This window comes from Pseudophryne corroboree, chromosome 4 (assembly GCF_028390025.1).
Source record: "Pseudophryne corroboree isolate aPseCor3 chromosome 4, aPseCor3.hap2, whole genome shotgun sequence".
Taxonomy (NCBI): Eukaryota; Metazoa; Chordata; class Amphibia; order Anura; family Myobatrachidae; genus Pseudophryne; species Pseudophryne corroboree.
The window spans coordinates 489,584,616-489,611,201 of NC_086447.1; the positions used below are offsets into that span (position 1 = coordinate 489,584,616).

The 26,586-nt window shown below is 46.3% G+C and overlaps 1 protein-coding gene across 4 annotated transcripts in view; it reads left to right on the forward strand.

Annotated features, from left to right (window-relative positions):
- FIG4 (FIG4 phosphoinositide 5-phosphatase) overlaps window positions 1-26,586 on the forward strand; it is a 665,438-nt gene that overhangs the window by 432,032 nt on the left and 206,820 nt on the right. For 2 of the 4 annotated variants that reach the window (XM_063917117.1, XM_063917118.1), the window contains exon 21: window positions 14,848-15,043. The exons of 1 other annotated variant lie outside the window; for it this stretch is intronic. In XM_063917117.1, coding sequence (XP_063773187.1) covers window positions 14,848-15,043 — 196 coding nt within the window. Of the gene's footprint in view, window positions 1-14,847; window positions 15,052-26,586 lie in introns of all 4 variants that reach the window. One more of the 4 variants, XM_063917119.1, reaches the window with a different exon arrangement.

Here is a 26,586-nt window from a genome sequence, read left to right on the forward strand (position 1 = left end):
GCTTAATTACGTGAACCTAACCTGAGGGGATTGGTGAAAAAAACTAGCAATAAAGATACCTTTACGGGAACCCACTTACTTGTTTCTGTGTGAGTGGGGTACGCCCTTAAAAACTTTCATTGTGTGGAATTCTCGATTCTAGCTGTTGTAAACGGTGCTACACATTTCTTTTCTCTCTTATTTCTCTCCATTTTGACATGAACTGGGAGCCATTTATAACGAGAAGATTCACCTGAACGAAAGGACTCATAGGCCTGCATAACCTGGAGAAGACATCGTATACCCATTTGACAAGGGATGTGTTAAGTTTCATTACCTTTTTCTTTTTTTACGCGCCCTGGACACAGATAAATAGCAATACTTAAGAAAGTCTGTGGAGGACCTGATGAATAGAGATTCATCTCCCACACCAGCGCCTCGAACCCCTCCCATTTGTCTGCAAAATCGATCTCTGGCCCATTTCCTGCAGTCTGACGCTGACAGGTCATACAGGGAGGAGGGGGAGGTTGACTCAGGGGGGGGGGGGGGATGCAGCTCTGTCACAGGGAATAGAGGTTCTTATAGAAGCTATCAGAGATGTTCTGCATATTCCTTATAAGGTGTCAGGGGAGTGTGAGGAATCTTATTTTTAACATCAATAGTTTTTATTGAATTTTATATTGAATGCAAACAGGGAAGAAAAAAAAGGAGGGGGTACAGAAAAAAGAACAGGGTGGGGAGGGATGTACACGTCAATAAAATGCAACATACATATAGAACAGATAGCATAACACTAAGTAGGTATACAGGTATCCTAGACATGTTAACAGTTTGAGATGTGCATAGCTAATTTAATATGGTTTCTCTACTCCGTCTTAAGAATCCGGAGGGGATCGGTTGATAACATTATAAATGTAATATCTAGTAATAACCATAGGGAAAAATATGGGAGACAGAGCGCTCAGGAAGCAGAAGATTCCTCATTCAGGCTGAATTGTAACGGGGACGACATCCCCGGGTGTGATATGAGGGTAGAGCCCTCTCCCTCCGTGACATATTCATGCCAATGGAACCATTTCACCATGGGAGAGGAAGCAGAAGAGGAATAAGGCATACATTCGTTTTCCATATTATAATGGAAATTAATTTTATGAAACACCTTTAGAACAGGGGGGACCGCCACCTGCTTCCAGGCTTGGGCCAGGGTTGCCCTTGCCGCTATACAGATGTGTCCCAACAGGTACCTCTGAGAGGACGGCACCTCCAGTGGATACATATGCAGGAGAGCCAGAGCTGGGGACGGGCTTAAAGATAGGCCTAGAACTTTATTTATTAGCGTAAATATTTCTGTCCAGAAAGTTTGGAGAAGGGGACATGTCCAGAAAATATGGTATACATGCCCTATCTCTCCGCAATTTCTCCAGCATAGTGGTGAGCAGGAAGGCCAGAAGGTGTGCAGTCTGTCTGGGGTCAGGTATAATCTATTCAGTAGTTTAACATGCATTTCTGAATGATTTAAACAGCGAGACATGCGAAATGTTAAACGGTATAATTTCTCCCATTGTGACTCTGCTATGGGAATACCCAAGTCCACCTCCCAGCGCCTCTGAGCATTAGACTTTTGGTATGGGGCTAATGAGATGAGTGTGTTGTACCAATAGGTTATATCTTTAGTTGATGAGGATAATACCAAGCGGGATCGGATAGACTGAGCCAGAGAGCTGGGGGGGGGTTTGTACTGTGGGTAGACTTTGGAACCAGTGTCTGATCTGAAAGTAGTGAAACAGTTCAGCACTTGGGAGGGAGAATTTATCTTGCAATTGGGCGAATGAAAGGAAGGTAGTTCCATCTAATAAGTCTCCAAGGGTATGAATATTACAAGCAGTCCACGTAGAGATATGTAAGTTGGGAATTAACTTACTCACTGCTTTAAGTGAAAGGGTCGTGTGGGGGGTAGTAATGTTAGGAAGTTTACTCATCAAATTATCCCATATTCGTAAGGAGGAAGCCGTAGAGGGAAGGACATTCAAACCATTGGGACGGAGGGCCTTAGGAGTCCTCAGCAAATCTGCCAAGGGGTATCCTATGCATCCGACCTCCTCAATGTGGGCCCAGAGGGGTGCGGGATTGGATATGTTCCAAGATTTCAGTTGGGCAAGCACACATGCTTCCTGGTACATACTTAGGTCAGGCAATGCGAGGCCTCCTCTGTGTCGGGGAAGAATCATTCTAGCATGTGCCAGTTTTGGGGGGTGCGATTTCCACAGGTATCTCGCCAGAACAACTCTGCATTTATCGAGGTACGGTTTGGGAAAAGAATAAGGTATAGTGCGAAATAAATACATGAGTTTGGGTAATAAGGACATTTTAAAGGCAGACAAACGTCCCAGCCAGGAGATCTCATACAGCAACCACGAGGATGTCAGGGTCTGGAGAGTGAGTATCAGGGGGGGAAGATTTAAATCGAACACATCCGAGGAGGTAGGGGGGATATGTATCCCGAGGTATGTAAGTGAGTTGAGTTTCCAGTTGTATGGATATTGAGAACGTAAAGCGGCCGTGAGTGTATCGGGTAGATGGACAGGTAAAGCTTCGGTTTTAGTTGTATTCAGTTTGTAGTATGAGGCCTCACTGAAGTCGTGTAATATGGAATGTAGATATGGGAGAGAAGAGGAGGGTTGAGATACGAAGAGGAGGACGTCGTCGGCAAAGAGACACAATTTATGGGAGAGTCCGCCATGGGTTAGGCCGGGGAATGCAGCATCTGCTCTAATTTTAGCTGCCAGGGGTTCAATACCAAGAGCATATATCAGAGGTGAGAGAGGGCAGCCCTGGCGGGTACCATTAGTGATTGGGAAGGCGTCCGACAAGAATCCATTACTAAAAACCCTTGCTGATGGTAAGGTATATAATGCTAAGATTGACGCCAGAATCTGGGCAGAGAAGCCAAATTTAACCAAAACAGTACGCATATATAGCCAATTCAGTCTGTCGAACGCCTTCTCAGCATCCAATGAGAGTAATAAGAATCCCTCTGTGCCCGGGGCCCTATCTATCAGGTTAAAAACTCTGCGGGTATTGTCAGAGGCCTGTCTGCCAGGTACAAACCCAACTTGATCGGGGTGAATCAACAGCGGTAAATAAGCACTAAGTCGGGATGCTATCAATTTAGCATATAGCTTGACATCACTGTTAAGTAATGCAATTGGTCTGTAGTTGTGGCAGTGGGCAGGGTCTTTCCCAGGCTTGGGGATAGCTACTACTTGGGCCTCTAGCATTTCTTTAGGGAAGGTACCAGTATTAGTTATCTCATTAAACAGAGCGGTCAAAGTGGGGGAAAGACGGTCTGCAAAGGAGGCATAGAAGTCGTTAATAAACCCATCGGGGCCAGGGGCTTTATCCTTAGGGAGAGATTTAATCGTGGATTCGACCTCTGTTATGGTCCAAGGAGCATTTAAGGTGTCTAGTTGATCTTGGGTTAAGGTAGGGAGATTGATAGAAGAAAGGAACGCTTGGATAGAGTCAGGGTAGGCTGGAATGTAAGGGGGTCAGAATGCAAGTTATACAGTTTAGTATAATAGTCTGCGAATTGGTTAGCAATATCTAAGGGGTTAGCAAGCTTAGAGCCTGTGGAGGAAAGGATGAATTTAATTCTGTTACGAGCTTGTTGGGCACGAAGTCTGCGGGCTAGCATTTTACCGGGTCTGTTACCTACTAAATAGAATTTCTGTCGTAGTCTATTGAGAGCTATTTGGGTTCTAAAAACCAAGAGTTTTTGTAGTTGGCTGCGGATGTCAGCAAGTTCCTTACGTAAAAGTCGGGTGGGGCGCATCTTATTCTTGTCTTCAGCTATTTTAAGTCTTTGTTCCAAGTCTAGTTGGAGTCTTTTGGCTTGCTTTTTAAGCGTAGCTCCAGCCTGAATAGCAGAGCCGCGGACAACTGCTTTTAACGCACACCAGTAGTTTGGTAAAGATGTGTCCGAAGGGGAATTGGTATCTGTATACAGGGATAGGCTGTCTGAGATAATTTTTTTGGCCAACGCGTCATGTAGCAAATGGGGAGATAGTCGCCATGGTCTGGGGGGGGCGGGGGCAGGTCCAATGTGCCACTTCCAGAATAGCGGAGCATGGTCGGACCAGGTGATAGGTAGGATATCCACTCCACCAGACTCCTGCAAGGTCCACTTATCGCACAACACGAGGTCGATTCGCGAGTATGAATTGTGTACTGGTGAAAAGAACGTGTAGTCTCTACCTGAGGGGTTGCAGATTCGCCAGATGTCATATAAGTCAAATTCTGCTAACACATTACGCAGCGCTAGGGAAGGGCCAGAGCGAGTTTTAGGTGTAGTTGAAGAGGGCTGGGACGATTTATCCAGTTTGGGGTCTAGTACTAAGTTAAAGTCTCCTAGGAGAATTAGGGAGCCGACCCGGACCTTCTGGATAAGCAAGCATAGCTTCCGAATAAAGGCCACTTGATTCGAGTTAGGTGCGTATAGAGATACTATTGTGACGGATTTACCCTCCAACGTACCAGTGAGAATTAAGTACCGGCCTGCTTTATCAGCAATTTGTGAGTGGAGAGTAAAGGGGACACCATTTCTAAACAGCAGAGCTACTCCGTTTCTTTTAAAGGGTCCGTTAGCGAAATAACCAGTAGTGAACCTGTGGTCTTTCAATACAGGGGGGTTATGTGAGGAAAAGTGAGTTTCTTGTAGGGCAACTATATCGGCTTTATATTTATGGAAGGAGGATAGAGCTAATCTACGTTTGTTGGGGGAGTTTAAACCCTTAACGTTCACTGAGAGAATACCAACCATACTTATTCAGTTAGAGTATCATGTAAGTGACGGCATCCCATCCGGATGGGGGGGGGGAGGGGGGGGACACAAAAATCACGGAAACGGGGCAATATGCGTAGGCTTAGTAAAACAAAAGGGAAAGAAAAGTAAATCGACCCAGTACATCGGGTCTGCATAGCTACTGCAGGGGAAAAATGGATGCAGTAGAGAAACAAGGGGCAGGCGGACTCTTCAATCCGCCCAGAGTCATTAAGAAAACAGGCAGCTAATATATAAGGGGAATAACTGCACTTCTCCATCTAAACATATGTGGTACGTGGGGTATAAATACACATCAGAAAAACATAAATATATCACAGAATGACCTGGCGTATCTTGCTAGCGGGAAAACCTCTGTCTATTGCAATTAGCGAGTACTAGAAAGATAGGCCAGTAAACAGGTAAGCTGGGGCGAGAGCTGAACGTCCACACTTAAGTGAAGGAATACACGCTATATGAAGTAGTAGTAATACAGTGTATCTCACCTAGAGGGGTTCGAGAGCCGGAAGGGCTACAATAGACAGCTTATAATATAGACGATAACTCTAACGAAACATGAAAAGGCATGTTAGAACAAAACATTAATTACGTAATGCTTTCACTCAGTGGACCATTCCGAGCGAGGGGGAGGACGTCTCTCATGGGAGGATGGTAATTTCACCGAGATATCCCAGTCCTCGAGCAGCTTCACTCCGGCTTCCAGTTCTGATAGAGTAAATGTAGAGCTGTCATAGAATACAATCAGCTTCACTGGAAAGCCCCACCTATAACGGATATCTTGGGCCCGGAGGGCGGTGGTAATCGGGGCTAAGCTCCGTCTTTTAGAAAGGGTAATTGCGGAAAAGTCCGGAAACAGTTGCAAGCCTCCTAGGGTATCAGAGTTCTCTGCATCTCGAGTAGCCTGGAGAATACGTTCCTTAATGGTGAAGAAGTGCACCCGAAGTAATGTATCTCTAGGTAAGGAGCTGGAGAGGTACCGAGGTTTAGGAAGACGATGGATTCTGTCAATGAGCAGCTCCGCATCTGATGCTTCAGGTAGCAGTTTACGGAACAGGGCCATCGCATATTTCGTCAGATCGGAGTTATCAACCGAATCGGGTATTCCACGAATTTTAATATTGTTCCGTCTGGAACGGTCTTCCATATCTGCCATTTTGTTCTTAACCATGTCCAACTCGTTTTGTTGTTGGTCGTGAGCTGTGATGAGCTCATTATGTGACGTCACCAATTCTTCCAGTTTACGCTCTAGAGTGTCGGTTCTGTCGCCAATGGCTGTCAGCTCCTCCTTAACTTCCCGTATAGCAGCTGTTAGGTCGCGAGTTAAGTCCGATTTGAAGGCCGACAAGACTTGGCAAAGGGTCTTCACGGTAAGGGGAGCGTCAGAGCACGGGTCTACGCCCGACACTGAGAGCGAGCTGGTCAGATCGGATGAGATCGGACTTTTCGTGGAGGGGGCCGACACTCCTCGAGGCGGCGGGGACGCCTGATTTTGTTTCCGAATCGGGAAAGAAACCTGAGGAGGTAGCGTGCCTTTTGCTTTTTTAGGTGCCATAGTGAGATAGAGGGGAGAAAAAAAAGAGTTGAGAAAAATAGATGTTCTGAGGATACTGCAGCAGCTGGGTCCCTCTAGGCTGATGTGTTATAAAGTAGACAGGATGCTGATTTTCAGACGTATTCCCATGTTAAACGGTAAGACTCTGGGCGGAGATAGCGCATATTAGGGGTCACATCTTGCCGGGCTGTATGAGTATAGAGACGAGGGTTGTTTCAAGCTCGGTAATGATGGTAAGAAAACTGCAGGCAGGGCTGAGAGTAGTGACAAATTAGTATGGTAGGGTACAGTTAAATAGCAGAGCGTTTTGCAGTGGCTGCAATCAGCAGCTTATTATATGTCTTCTGTAGGTAGAGGGTGCTTACAGGTGTACAGTATGCAGGATATGTGGGCTAAGAGGAGTTCACAGAGCAGTTATATAGTAGCTCTGAATTGTGCTGCTTGTAATCACAGGGGCTGTTAGAAGAAATCCAAGATGGCCGCCGCCATAGTTAACAGGCCAGAGGCTTCACTTCCACTGGCTTTTGCACGCACAGGGAGGGAGCTGTCGGTAGTCTGTAAGTACCTGAGGGTCTGGGGAGGGTCTCCGCAGGTCAGGGGAGTGTTGTGCGCCCACTGGGGGTCCGCCGGGTCCCGCCGTGGCCGCGAGCGGGTCCCGGAGCTCGGCGCCGGGTTGACACCAAACTCGAGTCCCCGGCCTCTGGAGGATGCGTAGGCCCCGATCTCGGAGCTGCGGATACTAGCTCTCAGCGGCACGGGAGGTCTCTCCGGGAAGCCCACAACAGACAGCAGGTCACTGGGGGGGGGGATCAGGAGCCAGCAGGGGCTGATATAGAGAGATTTGGGGTATTTAAAAGCTTTTATGACCAGGAGCCCCAGCACAATGTGACCATTCAGGACAGCGTCCAAGCCACGCCCATGAATCTTATTTTAATGTAAAAAAAAAAGTCCTCAGTCACTTTTCCTGTGTCAAAGGACTAGAATACCCTATTTGAAGAACCGTGGGTAAATCCTGATAAGAAATTTCAGATCCCTAAAGGGTTGCTCTCATCTTTTTCTATTTTTCTGGAGGATAGGAAAAAATGGGAAAATCCACCGATAGTGGACGCATCAGTCTCTAGGCTGTCACGTAAAATTGTATTGCCTGTCCCTGGTGCAGCCTCCCACAGCTGATTGTAAAATTGAGACTACACTCAAATCATTGTACACAGCAGCTGGGGTGGCCCAAAGACCCACTATTGCATGTTTGTGGATCACTAAAGCCATTGCTAAATGGTCAGGTAACCTAATTGAGGGGTTAGATTCCGCATCTAGGGGGGATGTTGTCTTACTCCTGCAGCATATACAGGACTCTGATTTATGGTGGAAGCCATAAAGGCAATAGGCGTGCTTAACGCATGCACCACCGCTATGGCAGTGTCGGCACGCAGGGGCTTGTGGCTATGCCAGTGGACTGCTGACGCGGATCCAGGAAAGTCGTGGAAGGCCTACCATTCACAGGAGAGGCTTTGTTTGGAGATGATTTAGACAAATGGATCTCCACAGCTATTGCGGGTAAGTCTACATATCTTCATTCCGTAGCCCCCCCATCCGAGAAGACTTACTCAGCTTCTAGGTTACAGTCCTTTTGGACGGCCAAGTTCAAGGGCAAATCCAGAGGTGCTTCTACGTCCTCCGGAGGCACAAGAGGTAAACCACGTAAACCAGCAACAGCAGGTACTCAGGAGCAGAGCTCGGGCCCTGCTTCCTCAAAGACTTCAGCATGATGGTGGACCGCAATGCCGGGAAGGCTGTCAGGTAGGAGCTCGACTACAATTCTTCAGTCAGATCTGGTCAAATTCGAGCCAGGATCCCTGGGTCATAGATCTTATTTCCCAGGGCTACAGACTAGAGTTCCAAAAGCACCCACCTCACAGATTCTTCAAATCAGGCTTGCCAGTGTCACAAGAGGCAAGTATAAGTTTACAGCGTACCATCCGAAAACTGGTACAGACTCAGGTCATTGTTCCAGTTACACCTGATCTACTAAACAAGGGGTACTATTTCAACTTGTTCGTAGTACCGAAGCCGGACGGTTAGGTGAGACCAATTCTGAACCTCAAGTCTTTGAACCCGTACTTACGAGTGTTCAAATTCAAGATGGAGTCTCTGAGAGCTGTGATCTCAGGTCTGGAGGAGGGGGAATTCCTAGTGTCTCTGGATATCAATGATGCGTACCTTTAAATTCCGATCTGGCTGCCTCACCAGGCTTATCTACAGTTTGCACTACGGGACTGTCACTACCAGTTCCAGGCCCTGCCATTTGGTCTTTCCACTGCACCGGGGGTGTTCACCAAGGTGATGGCAGAGGTGACGTTTCTACTCCGCAAACAGGGAGTGAACATAATTCCGTACCTGGATGATCTCCTGATAAAAGCGCCGTCCAGGGAAAGGTTGCTGGACAGCATTGCTTTCTCTCATCCAAACTCCTCCAGGATCATGGGTGGATTCTGAACCTTCTGAAATCTCACCTAGAGCCAACACGGAGGCTCCTATTCCTGGGAATGATACTGGACACGGAGTCACTAAAGGTGTTCCTTCCGTTGGAAAAGGCATTGGTAATCCAGTCGATGGTGCGGGATGTCCTGAAGCCAACCCGGGTGTCTGTTCATCTCTGCATTCGCCTTCTGGGGAAAATGGTGACCTCTTATGAGGCACTTCAATACGGAAGGTTTCACGCAAGAACCTTCCAGCTCGATCTGTTGGACAGATGGTCCGGATTGCATCTTCACATGCACCAGGGGATCTGTCTGTCACCAAAGGCCAGGATCTCCCTACTGTGGTGGCTACAGTCTTCTCACCTCATCGCAGGACGGAGGTTCGGAATTCAGAACTGGATTCTGTTATCCACAGACGCAAATCTTAGAGGTTGGGGGAGCAGTCACTCAGGGTGTGCAGTTTCAGGGAAGATGGTCAAGTGTTATGCACACCAGTGCCAGCAGGAAAGTGCTGGTGTCAGAACTGTTATGCACTCCAGTGTCTGCAGGAATGTACTGGTGTTTGAACTGTTATGCAAAACAGATGGACTCACAGACAAACTGGGGGATATGACATAACGTACACAGAAGGTGATAGGGTAACAAAATACACACAAAGTGAACAGAGAAGCCCAGAGGCTAAGGAACTGGGTATCTCCCTAGTATTAGAACTGCTAAGATGGAAAAAGCAAGATGTTGTGTTTTAATACGTAGAGTACCCGAAATGCTGTTGCTAAGGGCAACAGCAAAACCCTAAAGGGTTACCAACGGGTGTGGCAGTGAACTCCTTGGTCAGAGATGGAATGATAGACACAAGGAGAATCTCCACAATCCAAATTCTCACTTGCAGTGCACAGGTTTTAGCTTACTGCCACTAAACTGACCCCTGACACCTAGCACAGTGAGACAGGATTAGACAGGCAAGTCTTAGAATACAGCCGCAAACTTGCTAAGTTCACAGAGTAGTAACAGAACCCCAGCAAGCTAAACGACTGACTCCAGTCTTACTGCTAGGTCTGGATTGGCAGAGTGTAATACCAAATTCCCAGGCCTATTTGCAGTAAGCAACAAACAAATACAAAGCTACACAGTACTGGCTAACGTTCATGAACTGACTAACCAACAAAGATTCAGCAGCATCTGCTTACCCTGAAAAGAGGCCTTATAAAGCAGGTGCTGTCCACGCCCCACTCAGACCTCACAGACTGTGAGCACAAAAACCAGCACCGGATCCCCTGCCGTGCACAGAGCCTATAACCACTGCACAGCAAAAGACCCGAACCGGAGTATCAGCTGCGCTCAGGTTACTCCACTAGCACTTGTCTCCCGGTTGCCATGACGACGTGGCAGCACAGGGCAGGAGACCCTACATCAAGTCAGGAAGTCATCCTTCCAATCAACATTCTGGAACTCAAAGCCATATACAACGCCATTCTGCAGGCCTCACATCTTCTTCAAGATCGGGCAATTCAGGTCCAGTTGGACAATGTGACGACAGTAACGTACATAAACCGACAGGGCGGAACGAAAAGCAGAGCAGCAATGCCAAAAGTGTCAGGAATTCTCCTCTGGGCAGAAAGAAATGCTGCGGCATTGTCAGCGATCTTCATTCCGGGAGTAGACAACTGGGAAGCAGACTTCCTCAGCAGACACAACCTGCACCCGGGGGAGTGGGGCCCTTTACCCGGAAGTGTTCAGGTGCTTGACACGTCGATGGGGATATCCACAGATCAACATGATGGCCTCTCGTCTCAACAAGAAGCTCAAGCGGTATTGTTCCAGGTCGAGGGACCCACAAGTGGTGGTGGTGGATGCTCTGGTGACTCCATGGGTCTACCAGATGGTGTATGTGTTTCCACCACTCCCATTGATCCAAAATATTCTCAAAAGAATAAAAAGGGAAAAGGTTCAAGCACTTCTCATTGCTCCGGACTGGCCAAGAAGGGCCTGGTATGCGGATCTACTGGAGATATTCCTAGGGGACCCGTGGCCTCTACCTCTTCACGAGGACCTTCTCCAACAGGGGCCATTTGTCTATCAAGACTTACCATGGCTACGTTTGACTGCATGGGGGTTGAGCGTCATATTCTAGCCCAGAAAGGGATCCCGGATAGGATTATTCCAACCCTGATCCAAGCCAGAAAGGGGGTAATGTCTAAACATTACCACTGTATGTGGAAAAAATACGTCCCTTGGTGTGAGAACAGGAAATTTCCTGCAGTGGAATTTCAACTAGGACGTTTTCTCCTTTTTCTGCAGTCAGGTGTGGATGTGGGCCTATGTGTGGCTCCATAAAAGTCCAGATTTCGGCCTTATCCATTTTCTTCCAGAAACAATTGGCTTCTCTCCCTGAGGTTCAGACATTTTGAACGGGGTTCTGCACATCCAACCGCCCATTGTGCCTCCTACGGCGCTTTTGGATCTCAACGTGGTGTTGCAGTTCCTGTAATTGGAATGGTTTGAGTCTTTACAGGACGTAGACGTCAAGTTTCTTATGTGGAAGACCGTCACACTGTTTGCATTGGCTTCTGCGAGGCGTGTATCGGAGCTGGGGGCGTTGTCTCACAAGAGCCCCTATTTCATTTTTCATGAAGATAGGGCTGATCTCAGAACTCTTCAGCAATTTCTTCCGAAGGTGGTGTCTGCGTTTCATATCAACCAACTTATTGTGGTTCCGGTGGTTACCGACACCTCTGCTACTTCAAAGTCCTTGGATGTTGTGAGGGCTTTGAAGATCTATGTGAAGCGGACAGCTCGTCATAGAAAATCTGACTCTCTGTTCTCTATGATCCCAATAAAATTGTGTGTCCTGCCTCAAAGCAGACAATTGCTCGCTGTATCAGGCTTACTATCCAGCATGCTTATTCCACGGCAAGTTTGCCGTGTCCAAAATCTTTACAGGCCCACGCTACTAGGTCGGTGGGTTCTTCCTGGGCAGCTGCCCGGGTTGTCTCAGCTTTACAGCTCTGCAGAGCAGCTATTTGGTCAGGTTCGAACACGTTTGCTAAGTCCTACAAGTTTGATAGTTTGGCCTCTGAGGACTTTCAGTATGGTCAATGAGTTCTGCTTTAACCTCAGCACTCTCCCACCCGGTTTGGGAGCTTTGGTACATCCCCATAGTACTAATGTGGACCCCAGTATCCTCTAGAATGTAAAAGAAAATAGGATTTTAATTACCTACTGGTAATTCCTTTTCTCGTAGTCCGTAGAGGATACTGGGCGCCTGCCCAGTGCTTCGTTTCTTCCTGCACTGTTATTATTATTATTATTATTATCCTTTATTTATATGGCGCCACAAGGGTTCCGCAGCGCCCAATTACAGAGTACATAAACAAATAATCAACCAGGAAAACAGCAACTTACAGTTGACTACAATATAGGACAAGTACAGGGTAAATAAACATAGCTACATCAGCAGATGACACTGGAATAAGTATCAGGTGGCAGAAGACTGCTGGATTTGGTGCAGCTGAAGATTATTAAAGTAAGAAAAGGGTAAGCACATGAGGGAAGAGGGCCCTGCTCGTGAGAGCTTACATTCTAAAGGGGAGGGGTAGACAGACAGGGGTGAGACAGATGGGGTACATAGAGAGCGTGGAACAGAGGTTTAGGATGAGATTTGGCTGGGTTTGGTGAAGAAGTTTGTTACTTGGTTAAGTATTGTTGGTTCAACGGTTGCTGTTCCTGGTTTAAAGTTTGGTTAGCTTGGCTTTCCTCTAGTTTGTGTCTGCTGGTTCGGAATCTCACCACTGTCCTTTTATATCCTTCTCTCAAAGTATGTCCGTCTCCACGGGCACAGTTTCTAGACTGAGTCTGGTAGGAGGGGCATAGAGGGAGGAGCCAGCCCACACTACCAAATTCTTAAAGTGCCCATGGCTCCTAGTGGACCCGTCTATACCCCATGGTACTAATATGGACCCCAGTATCCTCTACGGACTGCGAGAAAAGGATTTACCGGTAGGTAATTAAAATCCTATTTTTGTGAGGCTCCTTTCGAATGGTCTGGTACTCTACTTCAGACCATCTGGTGCCTCTCTCGTCACACTAGGTGCGTAATCAGGATCTACATACACCTTTTCTGCTGAATAAATGAAATGATGCTTTACTGTCAGTATATACTGTATCAAGCAAAAAATAACAAACAACCTAGTCCCTGTGTAGGGCACTAGCTCACTGCTTTGACCCTCTCTATATTTGGGCAGCTAGCCTGCAACAAAGTCTCTCAGTCTTGCCTGCTTCCTTTCAGGTTAAATCACTTGATTCGGCCTGGCTTGGCTTGCTGCCACAGCTACACAAATGCAGTGTCAGAGTTTAAAATCCCTGTGTTGAGCAGCATGGGAAGTGGCATTTCCAAGACAAAGTCTCTCTTCATGTTTCTCATGAGGGCCACCCACTGCATTCAAGATCGTCCAGGCTCTTGAGATTTCTGCTGTTCTTATTTTCCAAGTACTGTGGTTTCCTTTACTTCTATTTTTTTCCTAACTTTATGGTACCACTTGAACTCTCTGATTTCTATATGCAATGCTTAGACTCATTCTTGGGTACCACATCATGCATTAAGAACTTGAAGTAACTTTCCTAAAGTAACATACTTCATCTTCACTGTTGTCAACTACATCAACATCATTATGGCTGTATTTAAGAATGTCACACACACTTTTCCCACATCAAATAGCAAGAGGTGATACTCTTCACCTTTAATACTTTCTGAGAGGACTGTGATTACACAAGTACATTAGAAACATTAAACATCCCCAGGAGGTTGAAACTTTCCAGTTTCTCTTCATTTTTGACACATTGATCAACTGAGCAAGCCACTTCCGTTAAGGAGTCCACAAGTTTGATTGGCTTTTCCTTTGTTTCTTCTTAACAGAATAAAGGTTCCTCTTGCTTAAACCTTTTATAGGCACATCCATTGGCCAACTTCCATTTGTAACTGTTACAGTTCTGGAATTCTTTAGATTCTTCTTGGGGCCCTGGGTTTGAGCTGAGACATACAGGAAACAGGGAGACTTGATGTTACTTGCACTCATAGGTTTTACAGGAGATTATGCACACTAGTGACACATAGGAACCGCGGACTGGTGATATGCATTGAACACACCGAAGGCCATCCCTACATAACACACACTGCTATACAGTATAAGATTAATACATACAGTACATGCACTCAAACTCACATACTGTATACTTGCCTTGTCCCTGGTGCTGCTTTGGTCCACTTCTCCAGTGGAATCCTGCTACATGAGGAGGGGGAATCCATACTCGGTAACAGGCCACTGATTGACTGTGGGCGGCCTGACTGTCAATCATCTTTCTCCCACATCCAGGAAGGTTCCCCAAAGGTCCATGAGTAGCATACTTCTTAATAACATTACACCCTGTGGAAACAGGGGTGCCAAACTCTTTGGAAATAGCCTTGTACCCATTAGACCTCTTGTGTTTAGTGATAATAGCACTTCTGATTCTCTCAGATAGCTCTCTTGTCTTCACCATTGTGACAAAGTAATGGCATAAGTGGCCTTTTAAACATTAAATCTATCATTCATTGGTTTACTGACGTCTTGTGGGCAGTGGTAATTTATTACAGGCTGGCGTTTTATGCCTTTGCTACGACAAGTTCCTTTTTAAAATTGTTTTTGTTTGGTTCTTAGCTATTTTGTGTCAAACATGAGTGTCTATAGGCCACAGCTATTTCACTGCATTCCTTTTTTCCAGAAGATATTGTACATGATGGGCTTAAAATTCAAGGGTGCCAATAATGTTGGCCATACCCGTATATAATACATACATGCATGTCTATCATCTATATCTATCTATCTATCTATCTATCTATCTATCTATCTATCTATCTATCTATCTATCTATCTACCTATTAATATAGATGTGGCTGTTAATCAGTAGTTCTGGATGATGTGTATTACATTAGCAACTGACATATTTTTCTTATTTTCATACAGCAATAAGACAAATCGAGAAGAGACTGTATTGCAACGTAAAACTGCTGCAAGTGCACCTCCTCCCCCAAGTGAGGAAGCTGTGTCCAGCAGTTCTGATGATGACTCTGGGACAGATAAAGAGGAGGAGGGAACTGTGTCCCAGCGCTCTACACCTGTCAAAATTACAGATGTGGGCGACAATTCCAAAACAGCAGAGGTGAGCAGGTATTTTAAAAAGTTTACATCCTGTATATAATAACACTGCAAGTTTTACCATCTGTATTTTTGTAATATACCTGTATATTTCTGAGAAAAATAATGTTAAAATACATAAGCAATTTTAAAATATTTGTAAATTCCTGTGAATTTTACTGTATAAATTCAGAAGTCTCTATTTATTATGGCTAGGGTATAAGAGACCGGCAGTCAGGATGCCGGCGGTCAGAATACCGACCCTGGCATCCTGACTGGTCGGAATTCCGACGGGCACCGCACTAAAGGACCCTAATCCCATTTCTCCCCTAACCCTCCTCCCACAATATATATACAGTACAATATATATATATATATATATATATATATATATACATACACTGCTCAAAAAAATAAAGGGAACACTTAAACAACACAATGTAACTCCAAGTCAATCACACTTCTGTGATATCAAACTGTCCGCTTAGGAAGCAACACTGATTGACAATCAATTTCACATGCTGTTGTGCAAATGGAATAGACAACAGGTGGAAATTATAGGCAATTAGCAAGACACCTCCAATAAAGGATTTGTTCTGCAGGTGGTGACCACAGACCACTTCTCAGCTCCTATGCTTTCTGGCTGATGTTTTGGTCACTTTTGAAAGCTGGCGGTTCTTTCACTCTAGTGGTAGCATGAGACGGAGTCTTCAACCCACACAAGTGGCTCAGGTAGTGCAGCTCATCCAGGATGGCACATCAATGCGAGCTGTGGCAAGAAGGTTTGCTGTGTCTGTCAGCGTAGTGTCCAGAGCATGGAGGCGCTACCAGGAGACAGGCCAGTACATCAGGAGACGTGGAGAACAACAACCCAGCAGCAGGACCGCTACCTCCGCCTTTGTGCAGGGAGGAACAGGAAGAGCACTGCCAGAGCCCTGCAAAATTACCTCCAGCAAGCCACAAATGTGCATGTGTCTACTCAAACGATCAGAAACAGACTCCATGAGGGTGGTATGAGGGCCCGACGTCCACAGGTGGGGGTTGTGCTTACAGCCCAACACTGTGCAGGACGTTTGGCATTTGCCAGAGAACACCAAGATTGGCAAATTCGCCACTGGCACCCTGTGCTCTTCACAGATGAAAGCAGGTTCTCACTGAGCACATGTGACAGAGTCTGGAGACGCCAAGGAGAACGTTCTGCTGCCTGCAACATCCTCCAGCATGACCGGTTTGGCAGTGGGTCAGTAATGGTGTGGGGTGTCATTTCTTTGGGGGGCCGCACAGCCCTCCAATTGCTCGCCAGAGGTAGCCTGACTGCCATTAGGTACCGAGATGAGATCCTCAGACCCCTTGCGAGACCATATGCTGGTGCGGTTGGCCCTGGGTTCCTCCTAATGCAAGACAATGCTAGACCTCATGTGGCTGGAGTGTGTCAGCAGTTCCTACAAGACGAAGGCATTGATGCTATGGACTGGCCCGCCGTTCCCCAGACCGGAATCCAATTGAGCACATCTGGGACATCATGTCTCGCTCCATCCACCAACGTCACGTTGCATCACAGACTGTCCAGGAGTTGGCGGATGCTTTAGTCCAGGTCTGGGAGGAGATCCCTCAGGAGACCATCCGCCACCTCATCAGGAGCATGCCCAGGCGTTGTAGGGAGGTCATACAGGCACGTGGAGGCCACACACACTACTGAGCCTCATTTTGACTTGTTTTAAGGACATTACATCAAAGTTGGATCAGCCTGTAGTGTGTTTTTCCACTTTAATTTGGAGTGTGACTCCAAATCCAGACCTCCATGGGTTAATAAATTTGATTTCCAATGATAATTTTTGTGTGATTTTGTTGTCAGCACATTCAACTATGTAATGAACAAAGTATTTAATAAGAATATTTCATTCATTCAGATCTAGGATGTGTTATTTTAGTGTTCCCTTTATTTTTTTGAGCAGTGTATATATATATAATTTGCAGCATGTCCAGCACTCCCATACGTATGTTACCTTGACCCGGTGCCCTCACAATGTTGAATAAACATGTACAGGCGGAAGTGCGGCACTCAGGGCTCAGGATAAAGAATAAAGTCAGCGACAACCACGTCAGCAATGTTTTAATCTATTACGATTTTCATCAGGTTACAAAACTTTTGTAACCTGATGAAAATCGTAATAGATTGAAACGTTGCTGACGTGGTTGTCGCTGACTTTATTCTTTATCCTGAGCCCTGAGTGCCGCCCTTCTGCCTGTATATATATATATATATGTGTGTGTGTGTGTGTGTGTGTGTGTGTGTGTGTGTGTGTGTGTGTGTGTGTATATACATAGAGGAACGATCGGTGACTTTCATACGGCAAACATGTACTTAACACATCACAAAGGATTTATGACTTTTCGGGGTACAGCGCCCATTTGTCAAGGTGAGTGACTGTTACCCTGACAAAGGGAAGCTGTAGCCCCAAAACGTTGGAAATCCTTTGTGACGTGTTAAATACACGTTTGCTGTTTGAAAATCTCCGAGTGCCAATGTTTCTTTGATAGCTGACTAGATATATATAAGTGTGTGTGTGTGTGTGTGTGTGTATATATATATATATATATATATATATATATATATATACACACATATAACATATTACAGTAATTGTTAATCAATCCTTGGCGAATCTGCTAATCTGCTGCTATTGCTTAGCCCATGCAGTATGGTATTTCTACACTTAATGGTGCCGTTAAACACTAAATCATTGTTAATTGCAATATCATGGCGATCACATTGTTTCCTTTTGAATCCTTGGTAAATACATGGTTGCCTGTAAGGACAGGGGTTTACTCTAAATGACAGCTGGTAAGTACTGATTTAACAGTGTGTGTGTTTCTGCTGATTCATTAAGCTGAGGTAGCAGTCAGCCGCTTACCATAAAAACAGATACAGCTGAATAGAAGGGAGCTGCCGTAAGACTTATTTATTTTGGTTTGGGAGTGGTAGGTGGGCAATCTGCAGCTGCAGAAATTAAGTACATATCCTACCCCTACCTGCTTCCCCAATGGCCCCTCCACAGCATGATTCAGGATTCGGCCACAGCTTTCCCTACATACCATGGTGTGCTGTGTGGCAGTTGGAGAGGCAGGATTGTGCCCGCAAAGTGAAGCAGGACGATGAGCTGAAGTGGAGGGACCTGGCTGCTGGTGCCTGCTAGTTTGCGTCAGGCAAAGATACTGTTAGTAAGTACAGGCCACAGCTGGTTCCCCTGCACCTGTCATCGCCATTGCATACTACCACAGTGGATACCACTGCCCCAAACTAGTGTTTCTCTTATCTTGTATCACACTAAGGCATACCTTTTTATATATAGTTAGATAGCTCTCTGAGGAGAAGAATTATTGCAAGAATATCAAGGCAAAGAAGAGTAGGTACATTTAATCCAACATATTTCAGTCCCTAAAATACACCTTTTTATTAAGGAGACACAAAGAAAAAGTGCTGCATGAATTTATCCGTAATACATCAGTAACAACACCCTGTGTTGGCAAATAATTAAAATAACTACAAAGTTATGTCAGTAATTCACAAAGTGATATACGGAGTGCCCATAATTAAACTTCCCCTATTCAAAGCCATCTCTAGCTCTGTCTAGCAACTAGAACGTTACAATATTCCCTTTATCTGCAGCTTTTTGCATTAAAACTTTTTTCCCACGGAATTCTGCTACCCATGTCCTAATTAGTCTCCTTAACAAATGTGGTGACTTTGTGGTTGTTAGATTGAGCTACAGATAGCTCTGAATAGGAAAAGTTCAATTATGGCCATCCTGTATATTGAAACATCCCTACTGCTCAAAACAAATAACAGATATAAATATGTCCATACTGTAGATATTAGCTATAGCTTTGCAGTGTCATAGCTTTACAAAAGCAGGTACGAGTGCACACAGTACGCTTTTAGGGGGTCATTCTTAGTTGATCGCTAGCTGCCGTTCGCAGCGCAGCGATCAGGCTCAATATCGGCACTTCTGCGCATGCGGCGCAATGCGCACGCGCAAAGTATTTTCACAAAAGCCAATGCAATTTCACAAAAGGTCTAGCAACGTTTTTCAGTCGCACTGCTGGCCGCAGAGTGATTGACAGGAAGTGGGTGTTTCTGGGAGGTAACTGACCGTTTTCGGGGAGTGTGTGCAAAAACGCAGGCATGTCAGATACAAACGCAGGCGTGCCTGGGGAAACACAGACGTGCCTGGGGAAATGCAGGCGTGTTCGTGACGTCAAAACAGGAACTAAATAGTCTGAAGTGATCGCAAGGTAGGAGTAGGTCTGCAGCTACTCTGAAACTACACAATCTTTTTTAGTAGCAGCGCTGCGATCCTTTCGTTCGCACTTCTGCTAGGCTAAGATACACTCCCAGAGGGCGGCGGGTTAGCGTTTGCATGGCTGCTAAAATCTGCTAGCGAGCGAACTACTCGTAATGAGGGCCTTAGTACAAATCTAGCAAATATAGCTAAAGAGGGTAAAGATGGAAGATAAGTCTAAAAACAACCTTGATGTGTATCTTACTGATAAGCTATTGTAATACATATATTAGTATAATTCATAGTATATTAATGACAATATACCACAAATAAATTAGACTTACTGTATAATATGTATTAAGTTGAAACACCTTTTAAGAACACACCTTAATTGGGCAGAGCCAGGAGAGTATCAGAAGCAATAATGATACCACATTTAGACAGTTAATATGTGCCTCTATGAGGGAAGGCCAAATAAATCATGTCATAAATAATTGTATGTTCTCACACATGTCAATGATGAAGTGTCATGACAGGAAAGGGCCAAATAAATTAGCAGGCACTTTAGAGCATACAAAGAAATATGCACTTTAGTATTATTTATGTCAGTAGTCTCTAAGTAAAAAATAACACTCAACAGTTTTAAATTAAACTTTTAACTGAATAAAACTTTTGCAACCTCTCATTCACCACATTAAATATAAAATAAAATCATCTTTTTGTATTTTTCTTGTTTGAATGATCGATGTGTAGTACAAACTTCACAACCAAGCAAACACAAACATTTCCCCATACTGGCTGTTTAATATTGACAGATGGTGAAACGGAGTTACCAAAAATCCTGACTTTAGATTTTTTGCTACAGTCATTCATACTGAGATGTTGGGTCATTTTTTATGGGTATTTCTTGGATTGTGATGAATTATGTATGGAGAGAAAAATAAAATTTCCCATTTTGACTACAGCATTCAAGACAAGTTTTTATGTAATATTTTTTTAAATATAAAGCAATGGTCTTTACACTTGCAGCAAAGCTGGGATGAGCCTTTAGGTTTGGCAGATCTTCAGTTCGTATTTTGAAGCTGGTCTTCCTTAGGGCTATTACCTCAGCTTGACGTGTTTCCATGTTAGGGGCTTTGTCTTGCAAGCCACCTTTTCTTGTCTTTCATGATTCCATGATGATAGAGCAGTTCTCTGCATGGCTCCTACGTTCCAGCCGGCGGTTGTTTCGGTTTTCCTTTTAGACTAGGAAATAGTTTTTCCAGTTTTTCCTCCTTCAGTGACTTCCCAGGACTAGGGTGATATGTCTGGGCTAGACCTAGTCTGAGCTCTGCGGATTTACTGGAACAAGACTTCTATCTGCTGCACAGATTCTCTGCTTCTTCTTTACAGTGCACATAAACACGGTTGTCCTGCTAGAAAGCAGACTATTGTGTGTTGGATCTGCTCGGTCATCACTCAAGCCTATACTCGTGCATGGCGACCAGGCACCAGACTAGTTATCTGCGCATTCTGCTACGGCACTGCGACATAGGGCTTCAGCAGAAGTGCTCTGTTGTGCAGCCACCTGGTCTTCTGACCACACATTTACAGGTTTCTTTGCCTCCAGCGATGCCCACTTTGGGCATACACTTCTCCAATCAGGCAGCCTGAGCGGTCCTTCCCCTCAGGGCGGCTGTTGAATGTCCAAGGTCCAGTGTTGTCCAGCCTTGATGCAAGAGAAAATAGGATTTTTGGTCACTTTCCATTATATCCTTTTCTCTTAAAAAGGTAGGGTGACATTGCCTTCCATCCCTCACACTCAATCATGCAAGCTTTTGATTCTTGACCATATTTTCCTGCTGGTTTATTTGAGTGTTCTAACAGTTTCACTGGGTTACTGCTACTCCATTACCAGACTCTCTTAAAGAAGTACTGGCATGATGGGGTTGTTGGGGGAGGGGCTCAGAATTTACAGCTACAGTAGTTTAAGTGCCAAACCCCAGCCCAACTTGCAGTGTCTCCCAGCCTGCTTAAGATAAAAGGATTCAACGGTAAGTGACCAAAATACTTATTTTATCCTATTAAATTTATTTTTTAACATTTACCATAATGGATGTATGTAGATACAGTCCTATCTATTATACTAGGACAGAGCTATTGAAGTGGCAGCCTGCGAGTCTCTGCAACTGATCTGCAAACTGATACACTGATATACCACCCCTCAACCCATAGTGTTTGAGAGGGACCCCAGCACTCTTCAGAGTGGGACAGGTGACAAGTTATCTAAGTGACAATAATGTTTTTCCACAGATAACAGTAAGCAGAGTCAATAAATGTTTTAATGTCAAAATCATAGTCTAAAAATGTATTTAATTATTTTAGGGAAATAAAATAATATCTCTGGGGCTATTTAGCACCCCCAGAGTCCATTGTAACATTACCTAGTGGCAATAGGGCTCTAAGTGGCATTACCTCTCCCACCCCACCCCATGACCATAAGACCTTATTGAAGAATAATCTCCCCTTGTCAATAGAATACCAGCACTCTAAATCATTTTTTCTCTTACGTCCTAGAGGATGCTGGGGACTCCGTAAGGACCATGGGGTATAGACGGGCTCCGCAGGAGACATGGGCACTCTAAAGACTTTAGATGGGTGTGCACTGGCTCCTCCCTCTATGCCCCTCCTCCAGACCTCAGTTAGATCCTGTGCCCAGAGGAGACTGGGTGCACTGCAGGGGAGCTCTACTGAGTTTCTCTGTAAAAGACTTTTGTTAGGTTTTTTATTTTCAGGGAGCACTGCTGGCAACAGGCTCCCTGCATCGTGGGACTGAGGGGAGAGAAGCAGACCTACTTAAATGATAGGCTCTGCTTCTTAGGCTACTGGACACCATTAGCTCCAGAGGGTCGGAACGCAGTTCTCACCCTCGCCGTTCGTCCCGGAGCCGCTCCGCCGTCCTCCTCACAGAGCCAGACGATAGAAGCCGGGTGAGTATGAGAAGAAAGAAGACTTCAAAGGCGGCACAAGACTTCGGATCTTCTATGAGGTAACGCTGCGCGCCATTGCTCCCAACACAAACACACACTGGCGGCACTGTATGGGTGCTGGGCGCAGGGGGGGCACCCTGGGCAGCAATTATTAACTTTTCTCTGACGTCCTAGTGGATGCTGGGAACTCAGTAAGGACCATGGGGAATAGACGGGCTCCGCAGGAGACTGGGCACTCTAAGAAAGAATTAGGACTACTGGTGTGCACTGGCTCCTCCCTCTATGCCCCTCCTCCAGACCTCAGTTAGAATCTGTGCCCGGCTCGAGCTGGTTGCACACTAGGGGCTCTCCTGAGCGCTTAGTAAAGAAAGTATTTGTTAGGTTTTTTATTTTCAGTGAGATCTGCTGGCAACAGACTCACTGCTACGAGGGACTTAGGGGAGAGAAGCGAACCTACCTGCTTGCAGCTAGCTTGGGCTTCTAGGCTACTGGACACCATTAGCTCCAGAGGGATCGAACACAGGCCCAGCCTCGGTCGTCCGGTCCCGGAGCCGCGCCGCCGTCCCCCTTGCAGAGCCAGAAGACGGGAGATTCCGAGGAGAAAATCGGCGGCTGAAGACTCCGGTCTTCATTAAGGTAGCGCACAGCACTGCAGCTGTGCGCCATTGCTCCCCATGCACACCACATACTCCGGTCACTGATGGGTGCAGGGCGCTGGGGGGGGTGCCCTGGGCTGCAATTAGATTACCTTAAAAATGGCAAAAAACACATAATATAGTCTAATAAACTATATATGTGTAAAAATCCCCTGCCATAATATTAATAAAAGAGCGGGAGAAGTCCGCCGTGAAAGGTGCGGGGCTATCTCCCTCAGCACACTGGCGCCATTTTCTCTTCACAGTTCCGCTGGAAGACAGCTCCCCAGGCTCTCCCCTGCAGTTTCCAGGCTCAATAGGGTAAAAAAGAAAGGGGGGGCACTAAATTTAGGCGCAATACTGTGTATTATAGCTGCTATAGGGAAAATCACTTTGTGTAGTGTAAATCCCTGTGTTATATAGCGCTGTGGTGTGTGCTGGCATACTCTCTCTCTGTCTTCCCAAAGGACTTGGTGGGGTCCTGTCCTCAGTCAGAGCATTCCCTGTGTGTGTGCGGTGTGTCGGTACGGCTGTGTCGACATGTTTGATGAGGAGGCTAATGTGGAGGCGGAGCAGGTGCCGGTAAATGTGATGTCACCCCCTGCGGGGTCGAAACCAGAGTGGATGGATATGTGGAAGGTATTAACCGACAGTGTCAACTCCTTACATAAAAGGTTTGATGACATAACAGCTGTGGGACAGCCGGCTTCTCAGCCAGTGCCTGCCCAGGCGTCTCAAAGGCCATCAGGGGCTCAAAAACGCCCGCTACATCAGATGGCAGACACAGATGTCGACACGGAGTCTGACTCCAGTGTCGACGACGACGAGACTAATGTACATTCCACTAAGGCTATCCGTTGCATGATTACGGCAATGAAAAATGTGTTGCACATTTCTGACATTAACCCAGGTACCACTAAAAAGGGTATTATGTTTGGGGAGAAAAAGCAACCAGTGGTTTTTCCCCCTTCAGATGAGTTAAATGAAGTGTGTGAAGAAGCGTGGGCATCCCCTGATAAAAAATTGGTGATTTCTAAAAAGTTACTAATGGCGTACCCCTTCCCGCCAGAGGACAGGGTACGTTGGGAGACATCCCCGAGGGTGGATAAAGCGCTCACACGCTTGTCAAAAAAGGTGGCACTACCGTCTCAGGATACGGCCGCCTTAAAGGAGCCTGCGGATAGAAAGCAGGAGGCTATCCTGAAGTCTGTATATACACACACTCAGGTACTATACTGAGACCTGCTATTGCTTCAGCATGGATGTGCAGTGCGGCAGCAGCGTGGTCTGATTCCCTGTCTGATAATATTGATTCCCTTGACAAGGACACTATATTGCTAACCATAGAGCATATTAAAGACGTAGTCTTATACATGAGAGATGCACAGAGGGATATTTGCCGGCTGGCATCTAGAATAAATATGGACTCGGCAGTGGACAGGTGATGCGGATTCTAAAAGGCACATGGAGGTTTTGCCTTACAAGGGTGAGGAATTGTTTGGGGATGGTCTTCTCGACAGCTGGGAAGTCGACATTTTTACCCCAGGTTCCCTCACAGCCAAAGAAAGCACCGTATTATCAGGTACAGTCCTTTCGGCCCCAGAAAGGCAAGCGGGTTAAAGGCGCGTCCTTTCTGCCCAGAGGCAGGGGTAGAGGGAAAAAGCTGCACCATACAGCCAATTCCCAAGAACAGAAATCATCCCCTGCTTCCACTAAATCCACCGCATGACGCTGGGGCTCCACTGGTGGAGCCAGGTGCGGTGGGGGCCCGTCTCCGGAACTTCAGCGACCGGTGGGTTCGCTCACAGGTGGATCCCTGGGTTCTACAAGTGGTATCTCAGGGATACAAGCTGGAATTCGAGACTTCTCCCCCTCGCCGTTACCTCAAATCAGCCTTGCCAGCTACTCCCCCGGACAGGGAGGTGGTGCTGGTGGCAATTCACCTCCAGCAGGTGATAATAAAAGTTCCCCTCCTTCAACAGGGACGGGGTTACTATTCCACGATGTTTGTGGTACCGAAACCAGATGGTTCGGTGAGACCCATTCTAAATTTAAAATCCTTGAACACTTATATAAGAAGGTTCAAGTTCAAAATGGAATCGCTCAGGGCGGTTATTGCAAGCCTGGAAGAAGGGGATTACATGGTATCACTGGACATCAAGGATGCGTACCTGCATGTCCCCATTTACCCACCTCACCAGGTGTACCTCCGGTTTGTGGTACAAGACTGCCATTACCAATTCCAGACGTTGCCGTTTGGTCTGTCCACGGCACCGAGGGTATTTACCAAGGTAATAGCCGAAATGATGATACTCCTTCGAAAGAAGGGAGTTCTAATTATCCCATACTTGGACGATCTCCTTATAAAGGCGAGGTCCAGGGAGCAGTTGTTGGTCGGAGTAGCACTATCTCAGGAAGTGCTACAACAGCACGGCTGGATTCTGAATATCCCAAAGTCGCAGCTGGTTCCTGCTGTTCCTGGGTATGATTCTGGACACAGAACAGAAGAAGGTGTTTCTCCCGGAGGAGAAGGCTAAGGAGTTGTCATCTCTGGTCAGAGACCTCCTGAAACCAAAACAGGTGTCGGTGCATCACTGCACGCGAGTCCTGGGAAAGATGGTAGCTTCTTACGAGGCAATTCCATTCGGCAGGTTCCATGCAAGGATCTTTCAGTGGGATCTGTTAGACAAGTGGTCCGGATCGCATCTTCAGATGCATCGGCTGATCACCCTGTCCCCGAGGGCCAGGGGGTGTCTCTGCTGTGGTGGCTGCAGAGTGCTCATCTTCTAGAGGGCAGCAGATTCGGCATACAGGACTGGGTCCTGGTGACCACGGATGCAAGCCTCCGAGGTTGGGGGGCAGTCACGCAGGGAAGAAACTTCCAAGGACAATGGTCGAGTCAGGAGGCTTCCCTACACATAAATATTCTGGAACTAAGGGCCATTTACAATGCCCTAAGTCAGGCAAGACCCCTGCTTCAAAACCAGCCGGTGCTGATTCAGTCAGACAACATCACGGCAGTCGCCCATGTAAACCGACAGGGCGGCACAAGAAGCAGGATGGCGATGGCAGAAGCCACAAGGATTCTCCGATGGGCGGAAAATCACGTGATAGCACTGTCAGCAGTGTTCATTCCGGGAGTGGACAACTGGGAAGCAGACTTCCTCAGCAGGCACGACCTCCACCCGGGAGAGTGGGGACTTCATCCAGAAGTCTTCCAACTGATTGTAAACCGTTGGGAACGGCCACAGGTGGACATGATGGCGTCCCGCCTAAACAAAAAGCTAAAAAGTTATTGCGCCAGGTCAAGGGACCCTCAGGCGATAGCTGTGGACGCTCTAGTGACACCGTGGGTGTACTAGTCGGTTTATGTGTTCCCTCCTCTTCCTCTCATACCAAAGGTGCTGAGGATAATAAGAAAAAGAGGAGTAAGAACTATACTCATCGTTCCGGATTGGCCAAGAAGGACTTGGTACCCGGAACTACAAGAAATGATATCAGAGGACCCTTGGCCTCTGCCTCTCAGACTGGACCTGCTACAGCAGGGGCCCTGTCTGTTCCAAGACTTACCGCGGCTGCGTTTGACGGCATGGCGGTTGAACGCCGGATCCTGATGGAAAAGGGCATTCCGGTTGAAGTCATTCCTACGCTGATAAAGGCTAGGAAAGAGGTGACAGCAAA